Source organism: Sus scrofa, chromosome 5, assembly GCF_054392235.1.
Source record: "Sus scrofa isolate SSC_HxYL_T2T_F1_AM1 chromosome 5, Sscrofa_HxYL_maternal_Yorkshire_Landrace_v2.0, whole genome shotgun sequence".
NCBI classification, from domain to species: Eukaryota; Metazoa; Chordata; class Mammalia; order Artiodactyla; family Suidae; genus Sus; species Sus scrofa.
In genome coordinates, this window is record NC_139387.1 from 51,053,215 (window position 1) to 51,068,167 (window position 14,953).

Genomic DNA, 14,953 nt, shown 5'->3' on the forward strand with positions numbered 1-14,953 from the left:
CCATTTGCAGCAACATGGATACAACTAGAGATTCTCATACTAAGTGAAGTAATGCAGAAAGAGAAAGGCAAATACCATATGATATCACTTACATGTAGAATCTAAAATGTGGCACAAATGAACCTATCTACAGAACAGAAACAGACTCACAGACATGGAGTACAGACTTATGGTTGCTAGGGGAAGAGGAGTGGAAATGAGATGGACTGGGAGTTTGGGGTTAGTAGATGCAAACTATTACATTTAGAATAGATAAGCAATGAGGTCCTATTGTACAGCACAGGGAAGTATATCCAGTCTTATGTGATAGAACATAATGTAGGATCATATGAGAAAAAGAATGTTTATATATATGTATATGCGTGTATGTATATATATGTATACATGACTAGGTGACTTTGCTGTACAGCAGAAATTGACACAATATTGTAAATAAACTATACTTTTATAAAAAAAGAAGTAGTTTAGTATAAGAAGCAAGTTTATTAAAGGCCAGGACCCAGAGCAGCAGAACAAACACAGTATTTTCTCCATCTGTCCATCCTCCCTCATTGTAGTCTGAGATCAGTCACTTAGCTGATGATTTGCAAAGAACCCTTCCCAGTGCCCAGCCCCTCCTCAGACAAGGGCGTACTCTCATTCAAGTCCATATGGTCTTTGGGGTAAGTGTTCTGTTCCTTGCTGTTACCTCAGGGGAAAATTTTCTCCTGATGGTAATTCTATTCTCTTCTTCGCTGTGACCTCAGGGGGAAATATTCTCCTGATGATAATTTTTATCATCTAGAAGAGAAGTTTCAAGAAGTTAACAGGCTCTGAACAAAGGTTAATGAGAATAATATTTTTAAAGGCTATGACATCAGGCACTAACCATTAATTCTACAGTCAAACAAAGATCCGAATGTGGCAAGTAATTTATTTAAATAACATCTCCTTAGCATCATCTTTTGAAGCTTCTCATTCTCTATGTGCCTATTCTTCTAGTTTCTAATAATTAAAATGTGACGCTGGAGCCTGAAATTTCTGAGTGTGTGGTGGAAACTTCCTGCCCATCATTGCTAATTTGTATACTCTTACTTTAGTATCATTATGCAAAGGCATTTTATTATAACTCAGGAAGTCCTAATTATAGATGGAAGACATCATAATAGTTTCATATACTGTAAATTTGACAACTTCAATATGACCGCTGATTGGAGAAAACTGGATAGTTGTTAAATCTGAAGAACTCAGATAAAGGACATTATGCATACTCTTCAGCCATAGAAAAAGAATGAAATGTTACCATGTGTGCCAACATGGACAGGATGGACCTTGAGGGCATTATGCTGAATGAAATAAATCAGACAAAGAAGACAAATACTGTATGATCTCACTTATATATGGAATTTTTTTTTTTAAAGTTCAGGAGTTTCCTCTGTGGCTCAGTGGGATCATCAGTGTCTCTGCAGCACCAGGAAGCAGGTTCAATCCCCAGCCTGGCACAGTGGGTTAAAGGACCCAGCACTGACACAGCTGTAGCATAGGTTGCAGTTGTGGCTTAGATCTGATCCTTGGCCTGGGAGCTCTATATGCCACAGGACAGCCAAAAAAGAAAATATAGATAAATAAATAAGAAAAAGTTCATAGAACAGATTGGTGGTTGCCAGAGGTGGGGGTGGGGGAATGGATGAAATGGCTAAAGGAAGTCAAAAGGTACAAGGTATACTTCTAGTTATAAAATAAGTCCTGGAGATACAATGTACAGCATGATAACTGTGGTTAACAATACTGTATTACATATTTGAATGTTGCTAAGATGGTAGATCTTAAAAGTCTTCAGCACAAGGAAAAAAATTTTGTAACTGTGTGGCGATGGCTGTTAACTTACTGTGATGGTCATTTCACAATACATATAAATAGCAAATCACATTGTACACCTGAAACTAATGTAATCTTCTACATCAGTGACACCTCATAAAAGTGGGAGGAGTACTGTAAAGAATGTCAGATGGTGGAGTTGCCATTATGGCTCAGTGGGTTAAGAACCTGATGTTGTCTCTGTGAGAATGCAGGTTCAATCCCTGGCCTCACTCAGTGGGTAAAGAATCTGGCATTGCCGCAAGCTGCAGTATAGTTCACAGTTGCAGCTCAGATCTGGTGTTTCTGTGGCTGTCGCATGAGCCTACAGCTGTAGTTCTTATTTGACTCCTAGCTCAGGAACTTCATATGCCTCAGGTGTGGCCATCAAAAGAAATAAGAAAAAGACAATCATGATACATTAATAAAAGCTAATACTTATTTTTTAAAATTATGATTTAGGAATTTTCCTAACAAAGTCTGCAAATACAAAGTCTAGTTCATGTCAAACAAGTGCATTCCCATAAGTATAAATTATATAATAACATATATAAATAAATAAATTATACAGTTTCAAGCTGACTATATCTAACATGTATCTTGAAATGTTGATAGCTAAGCAAAATAATTAGCTTTTTTCCCTGTTTTGGAAGATTGTAGACTTCAGGGAACAGTGTTATTTGGAGAAAATGGGAAGATTCGTTACCCTCATTTCAAAGAGAACAACTATTCTCATAATTGGTATGTATCCTTGGTAGGAATGATTCTTGTATTTCCTCCCAAATTATGCCATTTAAAGGGACTGTGGTTTGGCTATTTTACCTGACATCTCAATTTCTTCATTTGATTCATATAAAAACATAAGTATTTTATATGCTAACTTCTAGTTGTCAAATATTTGTTGATTGGTATTTCTGATACACATTAGCACAAATCACCAGTACAAGTGGAATTAAGACTTTATCTTACCTGAGTTGATGTATTCAAATATCCAACATTAACAGCATCTGGAAGTGAGATTATTATGGGGATCTAGTGGTTATTCCTGCCCCACTTATTTCTGTAATAATGGTAATATTTTGATCAGTGTTGCCTAGAAGATAGAAAATATACCTCTGAGTTTATAGTCTGGTAGGAAGAGAAAACTAGACAAAAATAACTATACTATAAAATAAGATGAAATGAGCTTTATTATCCATACTGCCTAGGTGTGTTGGTACTATTGACAATGGAAGGACTGGTTCCTGCCACAGTGGTTTATGAGGTATGCATACTGTGGTTGGGAAGGTAAAGAATGCTTTAGTCAAGGGGATGGTACTGAACTAGACAAGGAAGAATAGTAGTGATTTTATAGCTCATTAGGTCTTTTGTAGCTTTACTTATGTAAGAGATTTCTACAGATCATGCCAGGCAGAGGGAATTGTGGTTTTTTTTTTTTTTTTTTTTTTTTTTTTTTTTTGTCTTTTTGCCATTTCTTGGGCCGCTCCTGTAGCACATGGAGGTTCCCAAGTTAGGGGTCTAATCGGAGCTGTAGCCGCCAGCCTACGCCAGAGCCACAGCAACTTGGAATCCAAGCCACGGCTGCAACCTACACCACAGCTCACGGCAACGCCGGATCCTTAACCCACTGAGCAAGGTCCATGGTTCCTAGTCAGATTCATTAACCACTGAGCCACGACGGGAACTCCAAGGGAATTGTGTTTAAGAAATGTCAGGAAGGTGATGAATATCAGGGGTGTTGGGACAATATATATCCCAGTGCAACTGGAAAACGGTGTTAATGTAAACAGGAACTAAGGTAGTGGCCAATGAAGAGAAAAGGGCTTTAATTGTAGACAACCTTAAATTCCATGTGAAGAAGACTAGATTTTATGCCATGGGCAAGCAGAAGCCAAAAATGGTGATGAGGTTATAATTTATAAAATTAATGTAAAATAAAAGTAAATATTCATTACAAGTATAGGATGCAGATGATGTGGCTTATTAAGAATCTAAGTTGACTTTCTGTGATTCAGCTTAGTAATAATACCAATAAAGCCTTTGCCATCTTTGCTGAAAGTTTTAGAAGAATAACATCCAGAACAAAAGTGAGAGTTCTGTTTTATTAGAGTCCTGGGCTGGGGTGTAGGCAGGAGGTCTCTAGGTGTAACCTTTAGAGAGGGACATTGATAAGCTGGAAATTACGTGAAGGACAATAACCAAGATAAGGAATTTCAGAGCAGTATCTTGGGAAATATGGTGGAAGGGACTACGAATATATTCATTCCAAAGAAGACTTGAGAGGAGGAAGGGACTGTCTTGATTTATCTGAAAGACTTCCAGGGAAGCAGAGTTGGACATCTGATTAAGTCCAGAGCTGAAAACAAGGAGCAGAGGGCAGATGTTAGGAGAAGGCAGCTTTCAATGAAGTATAAAGTAATTCTAATTTGAGAGGTTACTGAGGCTTAATGGTCTGCCACAGTGATAGTAAATTTCCTTTTTAAGTGGTTGTTTGAGCAGAGGATGGATGACTATGGGTGAGATTTTTAGAAAACATTTATATATTGTGTTCATAGATAGATGACAATCAATTTACTCTGAGACAGAAAACCTGTGACTCAACTTAGACAGTGAAGTACTGAAGAGACCTCTGCAAGAAAGACTTTCAAGACAGAGGGTGTTCTTAGTAGTGTCAGATAGTGCAAAAGTCAAAATGAGTTCAGATAAAATGCCATTGAATATAGCAGGTCAGCATTTAGGAACTGACTCAGTAGAATTGTAAGATTAGAAGCTATATTCACAATGGGTGAAGCAATTGCTAAAAACTTGTTATCTCTCCTTCACCAAGTAGTCAAAATTTATTGAGGCCTTGTGTTGAATTAGGCATTATTTTAGGTGCTAATTATACAAGAGTAAATGAAACAGAAATGTTTTACTTGGGGGGGGGGGGCAAGTTGTATGTTGAAGAGTGGGGATAATGCAAATAATGTTACATACCATAATGAAAGTTGGTAAGTACTATGCAGACAAATAATGCAAGAAAGAGGGGTTGAGAGTGCAGGGTTGTGCAATGATTGGGGAAGTTGTTCAGGAGGACTGCACTATGTTTGACCACAGACTTGAATAAACTGAGTGGGGATATCTTATGATCATCTTGGGAAGGGACATTCCTGGAAGAAAAAAAAAAAAAAAGACACGTGTGAGGAAGGAAAACTTTTGGTATATTTGGGGAACATCAAGCTAAGAGAGCTAAAGCTAAGTTGGAAAGGGGGAGAGTGGTTGTAATTATTAGTGGCCAAACATATAGGATATTAGAAGGACTTTGGATTTACCTTGAGTTAGGTATGGAGCCTCTAGAGAACTTTGAACAGAGGAGGAACATGATCTGATACAGTTTCAAAGGATGACTTTGGCTGTTGTATTGAAAACAGACCAAGAGCTAAGGGTCTGGTGACTGCAATAATCCAGAGAAGGATAATGATGGCTTCAACTAGGTTTGTAACAGTCGAGGTGGTGAGAAGTGGCGGTGACACAGGATTAGTTAACAAGTGATAATTTGAGTTTTGGGAGATAGAGAGACATGATGGTGTTGAAGGTTTTTGACCTATGGAAAGGAAGGAGCTGCTATTGTTTGAGATGAGAAAGGCAGTTGGGCAGTGAAGAGAAGGAGGAAGATGGGACAGTGGCTTTGAGTAATAGGGCACTAGGATCAAGAGAAACAGAGCACTTCCCATTGTGCAGCAGAAATGAATCCGACTAGTATCCATGAGGATGTGGGTTCGATCCCTGGACTCACTCACTGGGTCAGGGACACAGCAGTGCTGTGAGCTATGGTGTAGGTCGCAGATGCAGCTGGGATCTGGCATTGCTGTGGCCATGGCTGTGGCTGGCAGCGATAGCTCCAATTGGACCCCTAGCCTGGGAACTTCCACATGCCACAAGTGTGGCCCTAAAAAACAAAACAAACAAACAAACAACAACAACAAAAAAGAGAGAAATGGGGATTTTGTTTGTTCTTTAGATGGATAGGCTTAACTGTTCTTATAGCAGAAAAGAGTAAAAATGATTAGGTAAGAGAAATATATATATATAGGTGAAATAAGTTTCATGAATATACAACAAATAAAAAAGATTTAGCTTTGGAAAGAAGGAAGAATGATTCCTTTTCTGGTAAAGCAATAGAAAATGTTGAGGTAATCTATAGGAAATTTGTAGGAATTTATACTAGATGCCATCTAAGTAATTATAAGGTTTCAGTTGCTTCATGTTTAGAGAATGAATTTGAGATTAAATAGTTAAGAAGATATTAAACAGCTTGTAGGGACTAAATTAAGAAGTCAACTAAGAGATTAAGACTTTCAGCAACTCAGGGTTTTGCCTTTTTTTTTCTTTTGTCTTTTTATGGCTGAACCTGTAGCATATGGAGGTTCCCAGGCTAGGGGTCTAATTGGAGCTGTTGCTGCCGGCCTACGCCACAGCCATAGCAATGCCAGATCCGAGCCACATGTGCAATCTATACCACAGCTCATAGCAACGCTGGATCCTTAACCCACTGAGTGAGGTCAGGGATCAAACCCACAACCTCATGGTTCCTAGTCAGGTTTGTTTCCACTGTACCACGACAGGAACTCCAAGCAGCTCAGGATGAGCATGAATTTATATTAACAATCTAAAACAAACTGGTTGTAAAATTCATCATTATTTTATGTTCAGTCAATAAAGAATACAAAATGCCCAAGATCAGGAGATCTCCATTTATTTTATATTTAATTTATTATATATTATATATATATATATATATATATATATATATATATATATATAAACTCAATCAGTTTGTTGTATCCTTGAAACATTGTAAATCAATTATACTTCAAAAAATTAAAAAACTAAATAAAAACTAAATACATGGCAGAGGACCACTTGTCAATTAAAAAAAGGAAAAGGTTGGAATTCCCTGGTCCCCTAGCAGTTAAGGATCTGGTATTTGCCAATGCTGTGGTGTGGCTTTGATCCCTGGCCTGGGAACTCCCATGTGTCATGGTCATGACCAAAATAATAAATAAAGAAAGAAATAAGAAAAAGATCGCTTTGCACACAGATGAATGTGAGATGTAGAAGATGCTAAGGATGTCTGCCCCACCAGGGCTTCTTTTCTGAGTAAATAGCGTGAACTCATGTAGGAAAACAGATAAAGTATACATGTTAAATTATGTAAACTGCTTTCCAAATGTTTACATGTGTTTCTAAAGATGTTAGAGGTGGATAACATTGTGAAAGCAGGGATTATGTCTTAGGCTGACCTCAGAGGATGCGGCTGGTTTGAGTTAACATACGCTTCGCACTCAATCCGTAATTCAACTTCTGGGCGAATATTATGAATTTTCAATTAGACTAATAACTTAAACAAATCTTAGTTTTTTCAAACTCATAGTTCAAAGTTCTACCATTTTATAACTAAATACAATTTAAGGGGTGGTTTCTGGCCATTTTCTAATAAATATGCCTGTATTTATTGGATAAATGCCGGCAATTTGAGTGTAAAATATTATTCTCACATAAAGAATTGCCTTTGGCTTTTATCTTCTAATATCCTATAAAATTTTATTATTGAGTTATGAGCTAAAGCTCAGAAATGAGATTTTATTTGTCACATGTGACTCTGCCACTTATTACACTTCACTTTCTCTTCTGCAGCTTATGTATCTGGAAAATAATAGTACCAGAAAATAAAATTATCTTAATAAAGTTTACAAGCTTATACATAGAAAATCAAGTTGAATGTGACCATGACTATGTGTCTTTACAATCAAGCAATGGAGTGCTTATTAGTGAGTATGCTTCATTTGTTCATTTGTCATTTTAGAGCATTGAAACAATCAAAGAGGTGCTAAAGGATCTGAAATTAGATTTTTTCACATGGGAACTTATCTCGTCTTACAAACTGTGCCCTTCTTGAAAGGGCCAAGGTTGTGTGTGGGAAGAGTGGAAGCCAAGACCAGTATATTTCCCGAGGTTTATCCATTCCTTTTTCAAGTTTAATAATAGGAATGAATGAAATTGATCTCACATTTGTCAGAAACTTCCTTTCAAGCCCATGTCAGGTTTTTTTTTTTCCCTTTTTATCACAAAGGTGGGTGCACGTTTGCCAAATTTGGTAAAGACAGTGAGCAAATGGGAGGAAATATAAACTATTCATAACCTTACCACCTAAAGATAAATGCTGCTAACATGTTGATGTATATATTTATTGTATATATTTATTTATATGTAATAACTGTATACATTGAACTTTACGTTGTTTTATAATCTTTTTTCTTATGACACTAGAGAATTTTGTGTCATTTAATTTCAGTTATTGAATACCTCATAGCTATGTAAGCATAACTGATATATTTGCATTAATTGAAATACTATGTGTTAAGTATGATAGAAGGTCTCTAGAGCTGGCATATACCTCAGTCTCTTGGTCTCTATATAGGCAATGACTAGGACAAATATCTCTTCACAAGTATTTGAAGAATGTTATAGTCAAGGTATTGTGCTAGGGGTTCTATCTATTGACTAAATGATTTCATGCTTCAGGCCTTTTAACCCGATAATCAGTGTTTAAACCAATCATTAAACCAGATACCATACCAAGTACTGGACATATATAGAGTAGAAGCAGTCTCTGCTCTAATGAGCTTTCAGTTCGGAAGGTAAATAAAGGGGCACCACAAAATAGAAAATGGCATGGATTAGGATTTTTGCTCTGGTGTTTCAGCAAAAGTAGCTCTTGTTTCCATTGGATATGTGGGAAGATCCATGGAGAGCTGGACTTTGAGCTGGGCCTTAAAGGATGAGAATTTGGACATGTGACTTTGGGTATCAGGAAGTAAATGGAATATCAATGATTGAAACAAAGAATGCAGTGAGTTAAAGGGACCACAGTATTTACAGCAGAGAGGGAGTTTTTGTTGTGGCTCAGTGGGTTAAGAACCCAACATAGTGTCTGTAAGGATGTGGGTTCCATCCCTAGGCTCACTCAGTGGGTTAAGGATCTGGCATTGCCTCAAGCTGTGGAGTAGGTTGCAGATGCAGTGTGGATCCAGTGTTGCTCTGGCTGTGGCACGGGCTGGCACCTGCAGCTCCAATTGGACCCTATCACTGGAACTTCCATATGCCACAGGTACATCCTTAAAAAAAAAAAAAAAGAAGCAGAGTTCAAGGAAGGATAATATTAGGAAAACGTGTTGAAGTTGTTTCCATCATTTTTTCAGTTATCTTACTTCAGTTTCTTTTGCTTTTAAGGTAAGGTCTGTGGAAATACTCTTCCCTCACCATTGCTGACAGAGGCCAATGAGGCCACAGTAACATTTGTTACTGATGCAGAGAACAGTGGCAGTGGCTTTGAATTTACTTTTACTGCTGTACAGAAGAACTCAGAAGCAGGTATTTCAGGCGTGTCATTCCCTGCTGTTTTTCTGTGATATGAGGGTTGGAATGAGGGAGTGCCTTTGGCCATTCACCTTGAATTTCCCCCACACTCCCACAGGTTCCAGTTGTGGGAGTGTGGCTGTGTTGGTAGAAGAAGGGATGATTCACTCTGCTGGGTATCCTGACTTATATCCCAGTAATGTAGAGTGTCACTGGTTCATCCATGCTCCAGAGAGACATGTTATAAAGGTAAGGAAGTGCTTTACTTCATCAAGAACTTAGCTCTACACATTGAGCAGAACTTGCTTCGTCAGGACTGTTAAATTTCCACATGACTAGTATCTTCTCTTTGCTCTTTTTTAAAAACCTCTAAAAGGGGATACTTGCATATAGTTTAAAAAGTCTTAGCAATTCAAAAGAGAGTACATGGAGTTCCCGTTGTGGCTCAGTAGGTCAAGAACCTGACATAGTGTCCTTGAGGATGTGGGTTTGATCCCTGCCCTTGCTCAGTGGATTAAGGATCTGGCATTGTCACAAGCTATGGCACAGTTTGCAGGTGCAGCAGATCAGGTGTTGCTGTGGCTGTGGTGTAGTCCAGCAGCTGCAGCTCTGATTCAATCGCTAGCCTGGGAACTTCCATATGCTGCAGGTGCAGCCCTAAAAAGAAAAAAATAAAAATAAAAAAAAGAGTACAATGAAAAATAAGTCTCCTTTCCATCCAACCCATCCTACTTCCCGTAGTCAAACACTGATATGTTTCTAGAGTAGCCGCAGAGAGATTCTAAGTATTTACAAATATGTATGTATTGTTTGGCAATGCTTTCTCTACTTAAAATATCCCAAGCATCTTTCTATATGAGCCCACAGCTTCTTTATAACAACTCCACTAAATTATATTGTGTGATGCCTCATTTTTATACCAGTTCCCTATTAATAGACTTCTGGTGAGTTTCCAATCTCTGCTTATGCCAACAATGGTGGTGCATTCCTGCGTCACTGTTTTTGGACACATGTGGCTGTATATAATCCCCAGAAATGGATTTTCTGGGTCAAAGGGTTTGCACATTTAAATCGGGTAGTCCATTCCAATTGCCCTCCCAAAGGGGTTGAAGTTGTTTATATTTCTACCAGTGGGATATGAAGACCCTTTAATGTATAGAGGGAAACTTTAAAAGATGGAGTTCCCATCGTGGCTCAGTGGTTAACGAATACGACTAGGAACCATGAGGTTGCGGGTTCGGTCCCTGCCCTTGCTCAGTGGGTTAAGGATCTGGCGTTGCCGTGAGCTGTGGTGTAGGTTGCAGACGCGGCTCGGATCTCACATTGCTGTGGCTCTGGTGTAGGCGGGTGGCTACAGCTCTGATTCGACCCCTAGCCTGGGAACCTCTATATGCCACAGGAGCGGCCCAAGAAATGGCAAAAAGACAAAAAAAAAAAAAAAAAAAAAAAAAGTTTATACCTCTGACACTTTTCTGGTTGTGTTTATAATTTATACAGTTGGCATTTGAAGACTTTAGTATTGAATTTAACCAGAACTGTTATGATGCTGTTGTGATTTATGGTGATCCTGAAGAGAAACATGAGCTAGGTGAGTGACATTCTGTTTTTAAATTTAATCTGATAAGTATAATACTAACCAGGATAGTTGAAGCATTGGCTGACTTCCTTGGATACCATGAGGTAGGGTGGGGATACGAATCTCTCATATTCTCATATTCCATATTCTCATACAGAAACTTACTATCTGTAAAACTCTAGCTTTAAAAATCCATGAACTTTAACAGATTCACCAGTAAAGTTTTTAATAGAAATATGCAACATTTGAAGAACACTTAAGAATATTTGGAAGTATTCTTAAGAATACTTAAGAATATTTGGAATATTCCCTTCTTTGCTCAGCGGAAACCTATCTGATAGCATCCATGAGAATGCAGGTTTGATACCTGCCCTTGCTCAGTGGGTTGAGGATCCGGTGTTGCTGTGAGCTATGGTGTAGGTTGCAGACTCAGCTCGGAACCCACGTTGCTGTGGTGTGGGCCAGTGGCTACAGCTCCAATTGGACCCCTAGACTAGGAACCTCCATATGCTGTGGGTGTGGCCCTAAAAAGATTAAAAAAAAAAAAAGAGAGAGAGAGAGAATATTTGGATGGGGAAAAGGAAGTCCCAGGGAAAAAAGCAAAATGGTAATACTTAGCAAATTTTTGGCAGTTATTTAAGCTAAAATTTCAAAACTTTTTTTCTGTATTAATCCCTTCAATTGTTGATATATTCATTTTTATGTCCAAGAACAGTAACCAAAAAAAGAGTATTCATAAGCTATAAATTCTACTTGAGGCCAAAAAGGAGATTTTTTGAACTAAATATTCAAATATATGTTGATTTTTGACCTACCAGGTTATTGAGTATAAAATTAAATCTCTTTTGGCCGTGTAGTCACATCCTTGCCACCTACTATTTGTTCCTCAGCTAGATTTAGTGGGGGTTGGAGACCAGGAGCCTAGATAAGTTTGGAATGTTTATTTGGGTAGGTGAGTGGAAGCCCAATTCCTTAATGCAGCAGAATGAGACCTATATAGAGAGGAGTTTACGTGAAGCAGATTTCAAGTGTCATCTAGTCACATAAAGTGAATGTCCTTTTAAAACATTAGAACAGTAAAGTCATGTTCGTTCCTTTTTTTTTAAGTGTTATTGAAGTATAGCCAATTTACAAGGTTGGGATAATCTCTACTATACAACATAGTGATTCAGTTGTACATGTGCACATATCCATTCTCTTGCAGATTTTTTTTCCAAATAGATGATCACAGAATATTGGGTAGAGTTCTCTGTGCTATACAGCAAGTGCCTGTTGGCCAATCATTCCATACACCATAGTGTGCATATGCCAATCCCCAAACTCCCAGTCCATCCCCCTTCATCCTGTCCTCTTTTATAACAATAAGTTTGTTTTCAAAGTCTGTGATTCTCTGTTCTGCAAATAAATTCATTTGTATCCTTTTTAAAAATTTCCCCATGAAAGTGATGTCATATGATGCTTGTCTTTCACTGTCTGCCATGTTCTGTTTGGAAGGAAGAATACCAAATTTGGGATTCTCTTTAACTCACCTCTTCTCATTGTAAAGTAACAATCAGTTGTGGTTTTTATGCATACTAAAAATCAGATATCTAATTTACTCTGTCTTCGAGTTTTTTTCTGCAAGATAGTACACTGTGATCTTGAAACTGTCATTTGATTCCCACATGAAATGGAAGGGTATACCTGCAGACCAAAGTTGGAGAAAACAGAAGTTTTTGGAATAAAATTAATTAGATGATGTTTTACCTCTGTTTTGTAACTATACATCAGACCTCCCTAAAATGTTTACAGCTAAACTTTGTGGAATCTTGAATCCTGCTCCAGTATTCAGTCCTGGTAACATGATGGCAATTCATTTTAAAAGTGATGGTGAAAATAACTTCCGAGGCTTTAAGGCTAGAGTCACCTTTTTGCTCTCAGGTGAGTATCAACACTTCTATAATCATATTTTGCTTATGAAAATTTTCTGGGGAAGGTAATTTAGCTGTATTTACCTAACTTTAGGGTTCTTGAAATCACCTAGGTGGCAATATTGAAATGAAGATTTCAGCCCCTCCCTCCCATTCCCACCCCCTGGCCAAAGATTTCAATTCTGTGAATCTAGAATGGGGCTCAGGGACCTGCGATTTAAGAAGTACCTCAGATGATGCCAAGAAACTACATATACCAGATGATAAAAAAAAGATTCCAAGCATCTTATATGAAAAGTAGATAATTCAGATTAGAGAATTTAACTCAGGAATGAGATTGACTGGCTTAGTTTGGGGATATTTGAGGACTTTGAAGGATTAGTAGGCATTCTAGAAGGTAAAATAGCCTTTACTCAGACAAAGGGAATATCAGATGCAATGATCCTAATGTGCAAGAGAATGGATGATGTACAAAAATCTACAAGTAATTCAACACTGTTGGAGTTTTGGAGGGAATCCTGATGGACACAGGACATTACATTTTAAGTACCCAAGTGATAGGTTAGTTAATTCACATTTACTGATTACTTGCTCTGTACCAGGTATGAACTAATCATTTCACATGTATTATTACACTGATTCCTAACTACAAACCTAAGAGGTTTTGTCTTCTGTATCACAGATGAGGGAACAGAGACTTAGAGGAATTAGTAACCTTCCCAAAGATGCATATCTGGTAAGAGGTGGAGCCAGAATTCCAACCTGGGGGGTAATATAGAAGATGGCAATAGAGGTTAGGGGTGAGCTTACTTGCAAGGAGAGTGGTGAGGAAGTCACAGTTAGAATTTATTCTGACAATACTTGATTAGTTATGTTGTAGGGAAGGGGGTATGTGAGAGAGGAAAATTCCAGCATGATTTTCAGGATTCTAGCTGGAGTGGCTGCATGCATGGTAGAGTCATTAAATGATAAAGAGAAATTTAACAAGATTATCTTGTTTGTTAAAATCAATTGATTCCATTTGAGATCTGTGGGTTATTATAAGCTTGTGGGAGATCCAGATGAAGGTATCTTGTAGTCCCAGAATTAGCAGTCCTAGAATTTGTCCTTGGTCTAGAATTCAGAAAGGAGATTTAGATTGGAGAGAGACATTTGGAAGTCATTTATATGTAAATGAATAAAAATAGGGCTATTTTTAGAATATCTTTCAGGGTAAAGAAAAGGATCCTGAAATAAAGACAGATTGGGAAGAGACAACCATAAATATAGAGAGAGTAATTTCGTAGAGCCTAGGGATGAAGAAACGCTTAAAAGGGTCAGAGACAACAAGGATATTAAGAGAAATACAACCAAATCACATCTATGGGATCTGGCATTTAGCCTTTGAAAGGTAGTAGTAGAAAGATCAACTCAAGAATGGTTTTATGGAGTTCCCATTGTGGCTCAGTGGGTTAATAACCTAACATAGTGTCTGTGAGGATTTGTGTTCGATCCCTGGCCTCACTCAGTGGGTTAAGGATCTGGCGTTGCTGCAAGCAGCAGCACAGATCACAGATGTGGCTGAGATTGGTGTTGCCATGGCTGTAGCAAAAGCTGTCAGCTGGAGCCCCTAGCCTGGGAACTTTCATATGTCTTGGGTGTAGTCATTAAAAAGAAATAAATGAGTATTTTTAAAAGAGTGATTTTATGATTGACCAGCAGTGTAAGCAAGTAGAGTCAGCCAGTGTAAAGTGTAATTATTTTTTTTTTCTCTACAGACTCTTTAAACAAAATTGGATCAACATCATCTCCCCAAACCAATCCTGTATCTTCTGTAAAAGCTATTCCATATAGTGAGTTGATGGCCATGTGATTATTATCTGTTAAATCTCCTTTCTTCTTCAACTAGACATATATTTTCAGAAGGCTTATCTTAACATTGATATAACTTTTCAGTGAGGAAGGATGTTTTATATTTAGGCACATGAAACTGCCAAAATTCTGTTTGGGTTTGCATATAAACTCATAAATAGAGGGAAGAAGAAATAAGTTTTATGACAGGAAGAAAGAGAGTACAGAGAGCAATCTTCTGTCTTCACGTATTTTTATGCAAACTTAATATTTAAAATATCTTCCCAGAGTCTGTGCTTAATATGATTTTGCATTTGAAGGCAAAGGGGGACAACAAAGTTTTTTGTTTTTGTTTTTCAACAGCCTTGCAACTTGTAACTTCCTTATCATCTTAAGTGTCTGG

General features: G+C 37.8%; 1 protein-coding gene across 2 annotated transcripts in view; it reads left to right on the forward strand.

Moving 5' to 3' along the window:
• OVCH1 (ovochymase 1) overlaps positions 1-14,953 on the forward strand; it is an 89,676-nt gene that overhangs the window by 12,040 nt on the left and 62,683 nt on the right. For both annotated transcript variants that reach the window (XM_021092126.2, XM_084956441.1), the window contains exons 7-13: positions 2,490-2,577; positions 7,513-7,646; positions 9,109-9,249; positions 9,353-9,483; positions 10,732-10,822; positions 12,602-12,730; positions 14,478-14,552. In XM_021092126.2, coding sequence (XP_020947785.2) covers positions 2,490-2,577; positions 7,513-7,646; positions 9,109-9,249; positions 9,353-9,483; positions 10,732-10,822; positions 12,602-12,730; positions 14,478-14,552 — 789 coding nt within the window. The remainder of the gene's footprint in view (positions 1-2,489; positions 2,578-7,512; positions 7,647-9,108; positions 9,250-9,352; positions 9,484-10,731; positions 10,823-12,601; positions 12,731-14,477; positions 14,553-14,953) is intronic.